Source organism: Salmo salar, chromosome 01 (assembly GCF_965601325.2).
Source record: "Salmo salar chromosome 01, fSalSal1, whole genome shotgun sequence".
Taxonomy (NCBI): domain Eukaryota; kingdom Metazoa; phylum Chordata; class Actinopteri; order Salmoniformes; family Salmonidae; genus Salmo; species Salmo salar.
This window is the reverse complement of record NC_138291.1, coordinates 169,898,114-169,915,202: the sequence shown is the minus strand read 5'-3', so window position 1 is coordinate 169,915,202 and position 17,089 is coordinate 169,898,114. Positions and strand designations below refer to the sequence as shown.

Genomic DNA, 17,089 nt, shown 5'->3' with positions numbered 1-17,089 from the left:
TGCAGTAGATGAATGTGCAAGTAGAGATACTGGGGTGCAAAGGAGCAAGATAAATAAATAAATACAGTATGGGGATGAGGTAGGTAGATAGATGGGCTGTTTACAGATGGGCTGTTTACAGTAGGCAGTAGTTAGCTAGCATGTGCAGTATACATACATAAATTACAAATACATTTTTTTATAATAAAAACGTGAAATTGGCAGCAGACCATAATATTACAATGTCAATTACCTTATAAAGGCATGATCTGTGGTTTTACACATTAGATTGATGATCATTTTGTTCAAGTGTAGTTTATGAGGGGTAAATATGTCAAACATTGATTAAAATACGTTATTATTATTATTGAAGGAAGAAGGCTAGTCTACTGTCCGAAATTGACAATCACCCAAATACAGCTGACACTACAAAGAATCAGTCACAGATGCACAAGTTTCATTAGACCACCAACTCTCCACAAAGGTGGTAGCTACATTTATTTAAAAAAAAATGTTTGGCAAACATTTTATCACCGGTCAAATGCCAGGTTATAGACCATAGAAATACAGTTTTTATATGTTTTTATCTTATCTTCACAAGACATCGCACCTTGGCGCCGAACTGACACTTTTAAACATGGCAGTGTGAGCATGCGCTGTGGAGCTTTGTTACTAGCTAGCGACTGTAAAAATGGCGTTAAGCAAAACCTTTGGTCAGAAACCGATTAAATTTCAGTTAGAGCAAGATGGAGACTTTTACATGGTTGGATCAGAGGTATGTATGAGCTGTATGATAACGGGAATATTTAGCTGGCAACACAGCGTACTGGCAGCCAGCATTTGGGCCATCATCAGCCTGTGCCATTGCATTGTTGTGTCTGTTCTGAAAGCTAACGTTAGCAGCTAGCTAGAGCTCAAACTAGCTAACATCCCGCTTTGCAGAATTAACAATGTCTAGTTAACTAACGTTAGTTCACTACCACGGTCAATATTGCATGCAGTTACAGTGTAGCCTACGATAATGCTGTGTATTGTAGTAGAAAGCACAAAATCAACTGAGCGCACCATTGACCCATTCAATGGACAAACTCCTTTCTATCAAGCTAACGTTAGGTATTGTTGTGACCGTCTGGAGTTGTGCGCTGGGTGGTTCTCTCCCAACATTGTTCATTTAACAACTCCAAACAGCTACTCTCTGCCCATATTATAGTCAAACACTATTGGAGATATGAATCATAGGCAGAAACAAGATCTAGCTAACTAAAGTAGACAACTGTATACATAGTTAACTAACAAGCCTACTCAACTCCACGATGTACAATCGTAAATCGTTGAGTTTCGTCGGCTAACTAGCTACGTGCTCAGTCACTACTTGGCTACATGACGTGTAAGGGCTTCGGGTTGTTTCTGGACTGCCTGGGCCCTATACTCTACTAGTAAGCCCAGAATAGCTGACTCTCTTCCTTGCTCTCAGGTTGGAAACTACCTGCGTATGTTCAGGGGCTCCCTGTATAAAAGGTACCCATCACTCTCGAGGAGGTTAGCCTCAGTAGAGGAGAGGAAGAAGATCGTAGCATCATCGCACGGTGAGTGATACGCTCTTGTCACAAATAGGTATTTTATTGTTATTCGCACAGACAGCAAGTAACGTTAGCATCCATTTTTGTCACGTTTCACAAACAGGTGTAGACTAACTGCTCACATATTTGTCATTTTTTAACAATAGATAAAAAATAGAAATGGTGACACGAGGAATAATTACACGGTAAATAACAATAACGAGTAAAAATAACATGGCTATATACAGGGAGTACCAGTACCGAATCGATGTGCAAGGGTAGTAGGTAATTGATGTAGCTATGTACATCTAGGTAGGGGTAAAGTGAGTTAGTGCAAAAAAAGGATTAACACAACACATGGTTACATAACTTTTAGCCACAAGTGTGACTCTGCTGAAGGCCTCTGAATGTGAAGAGATCTTCGAGGGGAACGATGAGAAGTACAAAGCTGTTTCCATCAGCACAGAACCACCGGCCTACCTCAGGTGATGCCTCCTTGTTATTTGCATTTACATATTTTACATTTTAGTCATTTAGCAGACACACTTATCTTATCCAGAGCAACTTACACTAGTGAGTGGATATATTTTCATACTTTTCGTACTGGTCCCCCATTGGAATAGAATCCACAACCCTGGTGTTGCGAGCACCATGCTCTACCAACTGAGCCGGACTGGATGATTTTTTTGTTTGTTTGTATTTATTTAACCTTTATTTAACTAGGCAAGTCAGTTAAGAACAACTTCTTATTTACAATGATGGCCTAGGTACAGTGTTCAGGGGCAGAACGAACTGCCATGTTCAGGGGCAGAACGTAAGATTTTTACCTTGTCAGCTCGGGGATTTGATCTAGCAACCTACTGGCCCAATGCTCTAACCACTAGGCTACCTGCCACCCCAATTGCATAAGAGTCCTGCATAACATCTAGTGCATGACAATATTGACTACCAAATTTTGGGAGTATGTATGCAAAATGTGCCTTTTCAAGCTGCCTACAGGCACCTTGGCGTGTGAACAAACCGAAATGGGTTTCATTGGTCACGGTATTGCATTTTCAAAAATTCCTACTTCTCTGTCCATCTCAGGGAGCAGAAGGGGAAGAGGAACAGCCAGTGGGTCCCCACGCTGCCCAACAGCTCCCACCACCTGGACGCTGTTCCCTGCTCCACCACCATCAACCGCAACCGCATGGGCCGCGACAAGAAGAGGACCTTCCCCCTGTGGTGAGGAAAGCCCACCCACATTGGCCAGTGTTTGTATTCATTTAAATACAGCCACAAATAAACTTTGATTACTTGTGTGCCATTTATATAGACGTAAAGATTATAAAAAATAAAGGGCACGTTTTTCACATTTTAAAATCATATATATATATATACTTTACAAAAATAAAGTCCAACTTTCACATCAATAAATTTGAGTTCATAATTACGTAACATTTTAAGATGTGTCCATTTCTTCTTTTTAGTTCTGTTTTGATTTGTTTAAAAAATTGTTAGAACGAAGAGTTGTTTTTTATAGTCTTAATGCATCTTGTCTTCTAAATTGAGAAACATTGCTGCATTTTTCAGGCCAGGTTAGGCTCTGACTCTTGCGGAACTGTCTGTCTTCTCTTTTTCTCATTGACCACTGCAAGGTACTTTCTACATTTCCCTTGTGAAAATAAGCCTTCAGAAAAGTCCCGATATGTCCACACGAGATGATGAATCTCAGATCTGCTTGCTCAACGGCTCTCATCAGTGAATGGATGACTGCATAGACGTGATCGTTATGGGAAACCTTCTGAGTGTGGGCAAATGGAACGAATGCTTCAGTCGCACTCTGTATCAACCTCATGCTCTCAAGCTATTTGGGGTTCAGGAGATGCAGTCTGAGACAGAGGTCATCCAGGGTCACTGGGACTCCTCTGGTTTTTACATTCCGTAGAGTTGCTCGTTCATCATCAGCTGCTTTTCCGATGGTCTTCCAGAAAGCAACCACTATCTCCTGTCCTGACATGACCGTCTATGAAAACATCTCTCCCCTTTCCCACAGTCCACTTGTCTAGATCACACAAGCATTTCATTGTGTGACTGGAACTTATCAAAACACATCTGTTTATACAGGGGCACTTTTTGCTGACCTTGAAAGATGGAGGCTTTAAAGTGCCGTTGCCATGTTTTCAACAGGCAGGGTCTCTGACCGTAGTTCTTGTTTTCATGCCGGAATTGCAAGGCAGACATCTTTGTTTAGTTGCTGTTTGCGTTTGTAACTACGGTTTAGATAATAAATAGGGAAGTACATACCCCATTATGTTAGGGTCTTGTTTATCTGATGGTAGAAAAGTTCGTTTTGTAATAGGACACCCTTAACTTGTGAAATGTAGGCCTAAATAACAAAATTATTTGAACAAACAAAGAGTGACGCAAACTGGGTGAATAAACAGTGATGCCTTTTCACCTCGTATAGCTTAAGTTGCTAAGGCAACAGGGTGGGATAATAAACAACAGTTGTTTACTTCGGAGGTCTACCACTTCTGTGGGTTTTGAATCCTTTTTAAAAGAATGTAGACCTAGTATCACTTTCCCAGCTAGGTTGTCAACAGTTGACACAGTCTCCAAAAGGCCTATACAATGCTAGAAATCACATCTTCCTTTTATTCAAGACCTTGAAAACACAACGTAAGCATGTCTGGCTCAAAGCATTGCTCCTTTTGCTGTGGTTTTGGTGAGACCCATCTTGTGGCTTCTTTAGTGAACATCTCCTTTCTCTGGCACAGATGTGGTCTGTTGAACAGTGCATGTTGTGCACGCTGCACTCTGAATGTTAGTGTTGATGGACATCTAGACTGGGAAATACCCTACAAATCAGTAGAGCAGACAGATCCCTGAATCTTTCACAGTCCACCCAATTGGGAAGGACAATAGAATTTGCCATTGTTGAATTAAGCAATAAAGCACGAGGGGGTATGGTGTATATGACGAATATACCATGGCGAAGGGCAGTTCTTATGCATGACGCAAAGCGGAGTGCCTGGATACAGCCCTTAGCTGTGGTATATTGGCCATATACCACAAACCCCTGAGGTGCCTTATTCCTATTATAATCTGGTTACCGATGTAATTAGAGCAGTAAAAATGCATGTTTTGTCATACTCGTGGTATACGGTCTGATATACCACGGCTGTCAGCCAAACAGAATTCAGGGCTTGAACCACCCAGTTTATAATTTTATTAGGATCCACATTAGCTGAAGTCCTGAAGTCTGCTAATATTCCTGGGGTCCAACACAGAACTAAAAATACTTTACTAGAATGCGTAGACTACTACCCTGGCCAATTCTTTGTGTGGAGCCAACTCTCCTATTGTTGCCAAGCCATACATATGGTTAGCATGACAAATGAACAAACACAGAAAGGAGTTGGCTAATGTACAAACAGACTAGACCACCAGGCTAGTAGAATGCTGACAGAGAGACAAAGAATTCCCATGTGATAAGCATCAATTCATCATTCCCAATGGTGTATCAAATATGGCCACCGCTGTACAATGACGCTGATTGGATTCATCTTTTGCTAGCAATGACCTGTTGGAAGTGAGTATAAGCTAAATTAGCGGTAGGTTTTAGAGCCTGCTGTTCACGATAAATGTCTTTAATGGGGTCTCCAATGACTGGAATGCCAACAAATGTCGTACTAACGTTTCGTAGACTGTAGTTTAGTCTAACACCTTGTCTTCTTCCCTCTGCAAAGCTTTGACGACCACGACCCGGCGGTGATCCACGAGAACGCGTCTCAGGCCGAGGTGCTGGTTCCCATCCGTCTGGACATGGAGATCGATGGGCAGAAGCTCAGAGATGCGTTCACCTGGAACATGAACGGTACTGCTCCACTCTCCATCCGCCGGGCGGAAGACTGCTTTAGAGCAAAAAACTCTAGTTAAGGGTGTTATTGTGAAAACAACCTAAAAGGCTGTAGAATCGTTGCCTGTAACAGAACCGGCATCAAAAGAAAGCCACACTGCATCTCATTAATCTAAAGTGGCTTACCATAGAAATGAGAGAAACAGACGTTAATGAACTTAAAAAGGAGAACATCTTTCTGAGAGAAGCCTTACTTGACATACAGACTAGATCTATGAGAGAATATAGTACATACTGGTTGGTATTCAAGAAAGAGAAGTTCCTGAGAATAGATTAAAAGGGAAGCATGTAGCTCTCGTAGTCAATAAATTGTATATTGACAACCAAATGTTCCGAGAATCAAAGACCACTCCGTGGCTATTCTAAAAATTACAATGTTCTCATAGAGGAGTCGAAGAATGGAACACCAAATACTAGCCATGGTAGGGATTGTTATAATTTAAAAAAATTAATAGAAAAGCAATTACAATTAAGTAATTGTTAAATAAACTACAACTACACTATACGATTCAAGATAGGGAATGTAGTAAAATAATTATTGAACTTTCTATTTATAGTATTTTATAAATGGATAAGACGCTATTAGAAGAAAGGATATATAGCAAAATAAATATAACGAATTGGAACACAAGCACTCAACATGGTGGAGATAAGCATAGCAAACAAAAGACATATGGCACAGTATGTGTGGATGTATTGTGATGGAAGGTGTGGCGTGTGTTTTTGTGTTTGGAAAAGTGTGGTATTAAGTGAGTAAGGAAGGAAAAGGTTGTGTATCCCAGAATCAATGTATGTCTGTGAGCAGGGGTTGCGAGAGAGAGCTTTCAATTTTGTGCAGATGAGGGATATACATTTTAAAATAAGTTATACGTTTAAGTTATTTATTTTCCTGTCATGATGGAACGGTCCCCAAGCCTATACCCTAGACACCCACTTGAGCGGCCCATCACTAAAGAGAAGTCTTTATCTGTTTTATGGGCTTACTGTAAGTTGCCTATATGCAGCCAAAACAGAAAGAGGAATGTGGACAGAGACCTAATAGAGGTAGCACAGCCCCCTCAAGATTCTGAGTCTGCCTGGCAGGGTTGGTCCTACAAAGCCAGAACCCCCTGATGGACGAGCATAATATACAAGGAAATTCTCAAAGCTGCTAATGAGAACCTTGATGACCTTGTACCTAGTCGGTGGGTATTCCACCCAGGTAGTGGCAGTGCTGGTGACACTAGCTGCAGTAACCCATGGGGAGGGGGTCACACTCGGACAATCAGAGAGGGAGCAAATTATTGTGACCCTGGCGGTACAAAATAATCAAAAGGTCTGACTGCTCAGAGACGCTTGGGAAAATGGTCACAACAGGCGGGGAAGGGGGGGCAAGAATCTCACCATTCTTGCCAATTTTGCTCAATCTTGCATGCTTTCTCAAACAGCTGTAACTGTATATGCATTCGTAAATCAAGTCCTTTCTTGAGTTGGGCTCTGGGATGGAACAACTGTTTGAGCATCTGAGCTTATGGTTGATTGTGGGGGAAAGGGGTTGAGTGTGTGTGTATCCCACATCTGTTGCTACGGGGTAAGGATGTTAGGGACAATATAGGATGAATCACAATAATTGTTTGCTAAAATAATTGCTTGACAAAAATGTAATGCAATGGTCAAAGGTAACAATACTTTGTGTGAACTGTCGATTATTATTACGCATATTAGTTGTTAATGATGGAAAATAAGATGCAAGATTTTTGAATATATATATATACACTACTGTTAAAAGGTTTGGGGTCACTTAGAAATGTCCTTGTTTTTGAAAGAAAAGTACATTTTATCCATTAAAATAACATCAAATTGATCAGAAATACAGTGTAGACATTGTTAATGTTGTAAATGACTATTGTAGCTGGAAACGGCAGATTTTTTATGGAATATCTACATAGGCGTACAGAGGCCCATTATCAGCAACCATCACTCCTGTGTTCCAATGGCACGTTGTGTTAGCTAATCCAAGTGTATCATTTTAAAAGGCTAGTTGATCATTAGAAAACCCTTTTGCAATTATGTTAGCACAGCTAAAAACTGTTGTGCTGATTTAAAGAAGCAATAAAACTGGGCTTCTTTAGACTAGTTGAGTATCTGGAGCATCAGCATTTGGGTTCGATTACAGGCTCAAAATGGCCAGAAACAAAGAACTTCTTCTGAAACTCGGCAGTCTATTCTTGTTCTGAGAAATGAAGGCTATTCCATGTGAGAAATTGCCAAGAAACTGAAGATCTCGTACAACGCTGTGTACTACTCCCTTCACAGAACAGCGCAAACTGGCCCTAACCAGAATAGAAAGAGGAGTGGGAGGCCCCGGTGCACAACTGAGCAAGAGGACAAGTACATTAGTGTCTAATTTGAGAAACCGATGCCTCACAAGTCCTCAACTGGCAGCTTCATTAAATAGTACCCGCAAAACACCAGTCTCAACGTCAACTGTGAAGAGGCGACTCCGGGATGCTGGCCTTCTATGCAGAGTTGCAATGAAAAAGCCATATCTCAGACTGGCCAATAAAAAGAAAAGATTAAGATGGGCAAAAGAACACAGACACTGGACAGAGGAACTCTGCCTAGAAGGCCAGCATCCCGGAGTTGCCTCTTCACTGTTGACGTTGAGACAATTACATTGATGGAAGCTGAAATATCCTTGTGAACCCTTTGTTTTATGTACACTGATCTGAAGATGCATTAACATACACATAGGAAGCCTCTTCATAGAGTATTGAGATTCACCCCTGCACTCTCTGAAAGTAGATGAAGAAGCCTCTTTAGACTATTGAGACTCACCCCTTCACTCTCCCACCATCCTCTCCCACCATCCTCTCCCGCTCCTCCAGAGAAGCTGATGACCCCGGAGATGTTTGCAGAGATCCTGTGTGACGACCTGGACCTGAACCCACTGGCCTTCGTCCCGGCCATTGCCTCAGCCATCCGCCAGCAGATAGAGTCCTACCCCACAGACAGCATCCTGGACGAGCAGACCGACCAGAGGGTGATCATCAAGGTGGGTACACACTCACACTAGGGACTTAATAAAATTAGTTGTATATTTTTTGCATGATTCCGTTTTCTTTGTTTCGTTTTTTTCAGATTTTCACTCTCAAAATCACAGAAGTTTGTTTTAGTCCACAACAATGCTTAAACCACTTCACGAGACCACTTTTGATGTCTAGGAAAAATATGATGTAGTTCACATTTTGGGTCTAGTTACCCTTTAATGCCAGTGCCACCAGCCAGAGACCGTTGTTTGGTTAGCGGTGTTTCTGTAGCGCTCATGTAATTGCAGAGATTGGGAAAACAAATCTGCACTGGATTTATGCAAATAATCATGATATCACTCTTTGAGCCCGAACAATATGTGATATTTTTTTTTAACTGATTTTAGGGAAGCTGATACTGATTTTAGGGAAGCAAAAGTCACGATTAGCAACTATCTCCCGTTTTTATTTTTATTTTTTTTGAGGTGGAGAAAAGCATAAAACATCTTTTACACATTGTGCTCCAAAGGATTAACAGATACTCTGATTTCTTAACTAAATATTAAGTTACAAATTATTTAAGAACATTTTATTTGTGGCTTACAGGATATCCACCTCTAAATACGATAGTAAAACATGTTTAGTTTACCTTCTTAGGTACAACTTAAAAGATGTGTATCTATGGCAGTGGATAAGAAGTATGCAAAAGTGTTTGTGCTAAACCACCACAAGGGGTGGCTGGATGAATGAATTTAAATTTGTCTCCAAAGTCAATCTGAAACTGCACTGTTCACAAATAAGCATTGAAATGCAGTAACATGCCATTCGTAACTAGGTGTCAGCATTTGTCTTGAGTAGATTTACTAGTGTTTACAACAGTCAAAAGTAACACACTTTATGGCAACCTAGCAGTGAGGGTACATTAGATCAAGCGCAAGCTAGCTGTTCATTACGACAGTGTTTCCTTACAGAAACCATATGTACATTACACCGTAATTCAATACAAAAGGTATTGGCTATAGAGTTAAACTGCAAATGTCATGCACTGATGACTGAACATTTATGCAGGCAAATGCTTGCTGTACTGGTTTTACTCACACATTCTAATTTAGCTAGCTCACTAATGTTAGCTACTTATCTCGTGAATGCAAGCACATGGCCTGAATGATAGCTCTGCACCAACTGTCTTGCTTTTTGCAGATTTGTAGAAACAAACTAAATAATCCCACCAGCTAACGTAATAGGCCCAGACAGTAGCAGTGTTCTTTTTGTATCAAGGACGAGTGTTCACTTTGGCGCCAGTCCAGTGTTGGCACAAAAGGGAGATGGCACATACCAACCATTTCGAATCCCACCGTACCTTCTCCGCTATGCAATCTAGTTTCAGAGCTGGTCATGGGTGCACCTCAGCCACGCTCAAGGTCCTAAACGATATCATTACCGCCATCAATAAGAGACATTACGGTGCAGCCGTATTCATCGACCTGGCCAAGGCTTTCGACTCTGTCAATCACCACATTGTTATTGGCAGACTCAACAGCCTTGGTTTCTCAAATGACTGCCTGGCCTGGTTCACCAACTGCTTCTCTGATAGAGTTCTCAGCTCACTGGTCACCATAGCAGCACCCACGCGTAGCACTCGCTCCAGCAGGTATATCTCACTGGTCATCCCCAAAGCCAATTCCTGCTTTGGCCCCCTTTCTTTCCTGTTTTCTGCTGCTAATGACTGGAACGAACTGCAAAAATCACTGAAGCTGGAGACTCATATCTCCCTCACTAGCTTTAAGCACCAGCTGTCTGAGCAGCTCACAGATCACTGCATCTGTAAATAGCCCTTCCAACTACCTCATCCCCATACTGTATTCATTTATTTATCTTGCTCCTTGGCACCCCAGTATCTCTACTTGCACATCTACCATTCCAGTGTTTAATTGCTATATTGTAATTAACTTCGCCACCATGGCTAATTTATTGCCTTACCTCCCTTATCTTACCTCATTTGCACTCACTGTATATAGACTTATTTTATTTTTTTCTACTGTATTATTGACTGTATGTTTGTTTATTCCATGTGTAACTCTGTGTTGTTATATGTGTCGAACTGCTGTGCCTTATCTTGACCAGGTCACAGTTGCAAATGAGAACTTGTTCTCAACTAGCCTACCTGGTTAAATAAAGGTAAAATAAAAAGTTGCACAGGTTGCTAGCTAGCTAAGCGAACTACCTTGCTGGCTAGGTAGTTCCTCCGCAGAGGGACTCTGGAACTCTGTCAGTCACCATCGTGTTCTTGGTCACCTTCTTGACCAAGGCCCTCCCCCCCCCCTCCCCAGATTGCTCAGTTTGGCCGGACAGCCAGCTCTAGGAAGAGTCTTGGTGGTTCCAAACTTATTAAATTGAAGAATGATGGAGGCCACTGTGTTCTTGGGTACCTTCAATGCTGCAGACATTTTTTGGTACACTTCCCCAGATCTGTGCCTCGTTACAATTCTGTCTCAGAGATCTACAGACAATTCCTTCAACCTCATGGGTTGTTTTTTGCTCTGACATGCACTGTCAACTGTGGGACCTTTTTATATAGACATGTGTGTACCTTTCCAAATCATGAATGCGTACATTTCTAAAAAACACTTTTGCTTTGTCATTATGGGGTGTTGTGTGTAGATTGAGGGGAAAATGTTGTTTAATCCATTTTAGAATAAGGCTGTAACGTAAAAAGTCAAGGGGTCTGAATACTTTCCAAATGCACTGTAGGCGCTTCAAAGAGCTGTCAGTCAAGACATACATTTCTGTCAAAATAAGCTCCCCGCCCACTCAGCCTCTTTTCAAACTTCCTGGTAGCCGTGAGAGAGAGAGAACTTTTCAGAATAACTGTTCAGGATCTATAACTAAGCGAATATGATGAGGACAGGGCTGCTTGCTTGGTGAAGTGTACTTTTGATTATTTACTTATTCAAATACGCTGGCTGTGGCATGCTACTCACTGTAAAACCACCATGTCTACTCTCTTTCACGTTGTGACCTAGGACTGAATGTTCAATGAGCAGCTCGTTGAGCGCCCTCTTCAGGCAACCATTGAAATATAAAAATGTTTAACACAAATGAGCAGACGTATTTGTTTATCCTATGTATATAATATCAACGCTTTTATCTGTGGAATAAAGGCCGATACAAATATTTATGCGAAAGGCTAATATCGGCCATTAATCGATTTACCAGTCGGGCTCTAATCATTCTCCAAGGTAGGCATAGGCTGCTTTGTAGTGAAAAAAATGATTGACAAGGTTTTTGGGAAAGCCTTTCCATCTACCAGCAGATGGTTATCATTAGCATTATCGCTAACGGCTGCACAGGGTGATAACCAGACATACGAGCACCACAAAACACACACAGATGGGCATTCCTGTGCCCTTTCAGAAAGTTACAGGAAAATACAAATAACTTATGCATTTTGTTCATGTCTTATGATTAACTTCGACAAATTTAATGGCTTTTCTAAGTTGACTATTTAGTTCAAAACATTTTTGAATGTTCCATTTTAATGTCTGGATTTCCTTGATTCCGTCCGTGTTTTCCGCAACGTGGATTTTATACACACACACACACACACACACACACACACACAGAGACTTCACTGCTGCAAAGGTCAAAGACCATCTCAATAGTAAATTCAGTGTCTCCATCTGGCCCACGTGCCGCCAGTTTGAGACCACTCTTTGTCACATCACTCGGATACATAATGTATCTCTTTAAACTGTTGTTTTGTGTGTGTGTGTGTGTGTGTGTGTGTGTGTGTGCGCCTCAGCTGAATATCCACGTGGGGAACATCTCCCTGGTGGACCAGTTTGAGTGGGACATGTCGGAGAGGGAGAACTCTCCGGAGACGTTTGCCCTCAAGCTGTGCTCCGAGCTGGGCCTGGGAGGAGAGTTTGTCACCACCATCGCCTATAGCATCCGCGGCCAGCTTAGCTGGCACCAGAGGACGTACGCCTTCAGGTAACACACACACAGGACACCCGCCCAGACAAGAACCTTCACACACTCATGCTCGTTCAGACATATTAATGTCCTATGCGTTGCCCGGAGTACTGATGGAATTGAAAGTTGAAGTGGTAGAAATACCTGTCCACATTCTGCTTGCAGTGTCTTTGTCGCAACACCCACACACATTTTCAGCCTAAACACAGCATTCCCCAGAGTCTCATTCTGTCCTGTAGAATACATGTCTTAAATACTCAAGATGTGTGGTCGCCTGCATCATGGAACGCTGCTGGAATGAGGCCAGGATGCATTTAGTTCACTTCATGTTACTATGTTCTGTATCTCAGTGACATGGACTGGGGTCAGGTTAAGGTGTTTGTGTGGAGGGTTTAACAGTTGGCTGCTTACCTGTGACTCACAAAGTGGATTTAGATTTCAAACACATAGACTGCCTGCGTCCTGTTTACATCACTGAGTACACAAACACACACACACATCCATTATTTACAAGCACGAGTACCATGTGTTTTCCCACCAAAACAAAAACCTTGCTACCCCCTCATCTGTTGAAGTAGTACTCTCCAGCCATTTGAACCCTGAAACGGTTCCTTGTAGCGTGTAATGGCATTCGTTTTACAAATTGAATATCTTAACGTTGTATAGGTTTCCCCCTGCCAGTGACACAGACATACAGCCCTTTTGTTTGTGTATGTGCTCCTCTCCCACTCTGCCTTGCATGGTTTGTCTCATCCCATCAGCTTGGCTCAGTTCATTTGGGACTTTTGGATCATTTGGGACCTGCTTATCAATCAGTGTTGGGCTCAATTCCATTTCATTAATGGTGATTTCATGAAATGAACTGGAAAAAGCACATTTAACAAATTGTGAAATGGCAGATTTTTTATTAGTAAACGATTTACATTCAACTGGTTTTGGTTTTGAGCCAAACCCTGATGCAAATGCTTTTCGGGTCATTTCAAGCCATTGATTGTGTGTAAATGGGAAATGAGGAGTTTAGCTAACATCATCATCATGGCTTTTTTTGTTTTGCATTGCAAATTAATTCTCTTTCTACTCTCTCTCCCCCCACTTGTCTGTCCCTTATAGGTCTGATTTCAGGTCAATATGCTTTTGAATTACTTGAACTACCCCCCCCTCTTCCCCCAAGCTTAACCCTCTACCACCCACCCACGTTCTCTTGACACGGTCGGCCCTGGGAAGCTGAGTACATTTACACTTTATATCTCTTTCTCTCTCTCGTCTGTTTCCTTAACTTTGCAGGACACCCCCCCCCCCCCCCAGTATGGAAACCCTATGAACTGTTTATGAAGAGTAAAACCTATGAAGTAGTATGAGGTATTCTGTTTCTGCCAAGTCAGGGAAAACTGTAGTTATCGCTGTTGGTTTGTCTACAAACTGCAGTCTGCACATAGAGTGGAAAGGATAGTCAAGTACTGTGTGGCTTATTGTCACTACGTAGGGAGAGGTTCAGAAACCCAGGAAGTATCAGACAAAACAGTTCCACTGGTGCCTTATCTATTGTCCTAGTTCTTCATTTGTCAAACTGAAATTGAATGTGTTATTTTGAATCCCTTTTACCAGGTGGAATAATAATGTTTTGTAGGCATTTTGATTAGAGGTATGTAAAATGCTGTAGTGGTCCGAGCAGCTTTTGATTGATGGCTGCTTTATGACTGTTTCAATGCTTTGGTTAAGTGTGCTTTACTTTTCTACTTTTACATGGCATCTTGTGCGTGAAAAAAAAAAATACATGGTAGAAATAAGTTCCAATAAGTCACATTTTTGTCCCTTTGTATGAAGGGTATGTCTATTCCTCATCAAAATGGGACTAACCCACAAGAGCGACTTTTTTTTTCTCCCCCAAGATGCCTCTTATTTGCTCTTCCACTTCTTCAACACACCATTACTGCAGCATGTGCCATCCTGGGTGCTCTCTTCCTCGTTTGTGTCTTTGATTACCTGTCGCTCTGATGTAATTTCCTGCAGTGAGAATCCCCTGCCTACGGTGGAAATCGCCATCCGCAACACAGGTGACGCTGACACATGGTGCCCCCTGCTGGAGACCCTGACAGACGCAGAGATGGAGAAGAAGATCAGGGACCAGGACAGGAACACCAGGTAATAGAGGGAGATGGCCTGCCATTCAAAACCTGACAGGAATGCCAGCTAATAGAGAGAGAGATGGCCTGCCATTCAAAACCTGACAGGAATGCCAGCTAATAGAGAGAGATGGCCTGCCATTCAAAACCTGACAGGAATGCCAGCTAATAGAGAGAGATGGCCTGCCATTCAAAACCTGACAGGAATGCCAGCTAATAGAGAGAGATGGCCTGCCATTCAAAACCTGACAGGAACGCCAGCTAATAGAGAGAGATGGCCTGCCATTCAAAACCTGACAGGAACACCAGCTAATAGAGAGAGATGGCCTGCCATTCAAAACCTGACAGGAACGCCAGCTAATAGAGAGAGATGGCCTGCCATTCAAAACCTGACAGGAATGCCAGCTAATAGAGAGAGATGGCCTGCCATTCAAAACCTGACAGGAATGCCAGCTAATGGAGAGAGATGGCCTGCCATTCAAAACCTGACAGGAATGCCAGCTAATAGAGAGAGATGGCCTGCCATTCAAAACCTGACAGGAACGCCAGCTAATAGAGAGAGATGGCCTGCCATTCAAAACCTGACAGGAATGCCAGCTAATAGAGAGAGATGGCCTGCCATTCAAAACCTGACAGGAATGCCAGCTAATGGAGAGAGATGGCCTGCCATTCAAAACCTGACAGGAATGCCAGCTAATAGAGAGAGATGGCCTGCCATTCAAAACCGGGGTTCTTTCTCAATTCATCTTTCCTTTTGATTCCTCGCATCCTCTCTACTTGCCTATTTCTCAAAACCCATTGGAGAAGAAGGTTCGAGGGGAGAGACCTTGGACCTTCTACGGTTGAGAAGGAGGTGAGGAGATGGGAGGACTCACAGAAAGACATGGACATAGAGCCTTCCTTTACAACTAGTGCCCTCTCCTTGTCTCTGTCCACTGCTGTAGAAGGGCTTAAAGGAATCCTACGCTCAAGTTTCCTTTTTTGTTCATTAGTCCAAATGATTGTGTATGTCATCAATGAGGTTTTCAAGATAGAACACGCATCATCATGAGTTTTTGCTCTATACTGTTCTGTAACTTGAAAACTTGACTGCTGACATGCACCATTTTTGGGGGATTGTTTTAATGAACAAAATACTAAAATATGTTTTTTGTGTGTAGTATTCCTTTTAATGGGCGAAGGAGCATTGTAGTGGAACTTATTAGAACCCACCCTGTCCTCTAGGAAGAGATCATTAAAGAAAGTGGGCTGCCCAGACGTTAGACAGACCAGTAAACTGGAAGGTTGAGGAAGAAACCACGAGATGGTTTTGCCTCAGAATCAGACACATTGCTTTTGGTCTGCACCAGTCAGACCATTTGAAAACTTTTCTGGGCAAAACCAGTTTCTAATTTGGAATAGGGTATCTGGTCAGCGGTATGACAGCCCCTGTCCTACGTCATCAGATTCCGCATTTAAGAATCTTCTCTATTCATCCAGCCGATCTGTCATCGGCCACATAATAACCAATTCCATGTGTTTTCCTTTCAGACGAATGAGACGACTTGCCAACACTGCCCCTGCCTGGTAGAGAGAAGCAGCAGTAAGCTACTACAGAGCCTCTGGTCAACAAACGGTCAACCCCAATGGGCCCTCTGAGAGAGAGACACACACACAAACTCAACAATAGGCATTCCACTGATCCCTTCTTACAGCCCCCATAATGTTAACTAACTCTATGCTTGGCTGTCATGTCCTCTGGACACTGATCCAGGACCTTTGTCACATACCTAATTCCATTAATTACAAGAATTACATTTGATCCAGGAACAGAGACTTTTGTTGAAGGAGCCTTATCCATTTCTATTGCCGAATCCAAGTCCCTGTAGTGGTTCAAGCCGCTACTCATCTCTGATGAGACGAGGTGGTAAATGAAAGGTGCCATGGGTAGAGTGTATGGGTCCGTATGAATTGTAGCCTTTGTTGTTTCTACGGACTCACCATCTAAGTGAGCTCAAACTGTAATGCTGTTTTGGTGCACTCGTATCCCTCTTGATGGACAATGCAGATGGACGACTGACTGACATGTCCGTTTTAATAGAAACTAATGTTACACTCGAGCAGACTCAACTCTTGCAAATAATGTAAACTTATGTATTGTGCTTTCTTTTTGTAAAGGTGCTGATACTTTTAGTCAACGTTTTTGTTTTGTTTCCTTTTTTAATAAAATGCCATAGACTTCATTACAAATGTCTAGTTTGTTGCTCTACAATCGTCAACAGTGGGCTATTATTCATTGTCACTGTGAGGTACTTAAAGTAGATTTGCTTCAGTCTGTGTGGCTTTAAGGCCAGCGAGTCGATTCTGTTTCTCTTCAGTTCGCTCAAGCTCTTCCTTGTGACCTAATCTCCCATACTGAAGTGCTGAATCTGCATGGTTTCTTGGTTAAACATACTTTTAACTCTGGTTCAGTTTAATCAGCTTAAATGGGGACTAATCTCTATACTCACACTTTTCACATTTCAGATATTGTGTTCTCAGGGTAAGATTTTCCAGTGTGACCCT

At 42.1% G+C, this 17,089-nt stretch overlaps 1 protein-coding gene across 2 annotated transcripts; it reads left to right on the top strand.

Annotated features, from left to right (window-relative positions):
- Positions 1–456: 456 nt before the first annotated feature.
- Positions 457–16,767, top strand: LOC100380734 (SWI/SNF-related matrix-associated actin-dependent regulator of chromatin subfamily B member 1-A). Of its 2 annotated transcripts, XM_014142865.1 has the most exons (9): positions 457–754; positions 1,454–1,565; positions 1,915–2,023; positions 2,625–2,762; positions 5,270–5,397; positions 8,307–8,473; positions 12,250–12,440; positions 14,433–14,564; positions 16,076–16,767. In XM_014142865.1, the coding sequence occupies exons 1-9, from the start codon at positions 671–673 to the stop codon at positions 16,113–16,115; spliced, it is 1,101 nt and encodes a 366-aa protein (XP_013998340.1). In that variant the 5' UTR covers positions 457–670; the 3' UTR covers positions 16,116–16,767. The 2 variants fall into 2 exon arrangements, with proteins under 2 accessions (XP_013998340.1, XP_082812517.1); XM_082956391.1 differs by lacking the exons at positions 14,433–14,564; positions 16,076–16,767 and adding an exon at positions 13,533–13,670.
- Positions 16,768–17,089: the final 322 nt, after the last annotated feature.

Excerpts from the sequence above, each read along its gene's own strand:
- LOC100380734 (XM_014142865.1), top strand. The coding sequence starts at position 671 with ATGGCGTTAAGCAAAACCTTTGGTCAGAAACCGATTAAATTTCAGTTA. Across the intron at positions 5,398-8,306 it reads GTTCACCTGGAACATGAACG|AGAAGCTGATGACCCCGGAG; the intron begins GTACTGCTCCAC and ends CCGCTCCTCCAG. Across the intron at positions 8,474-12,249 it reads ACCAGAGGGTGATCATCAAG|CTGAATATCCACGTGGGGAA; the intron begins GTGGGTACACAC and ends TGTGCGCCTCAG.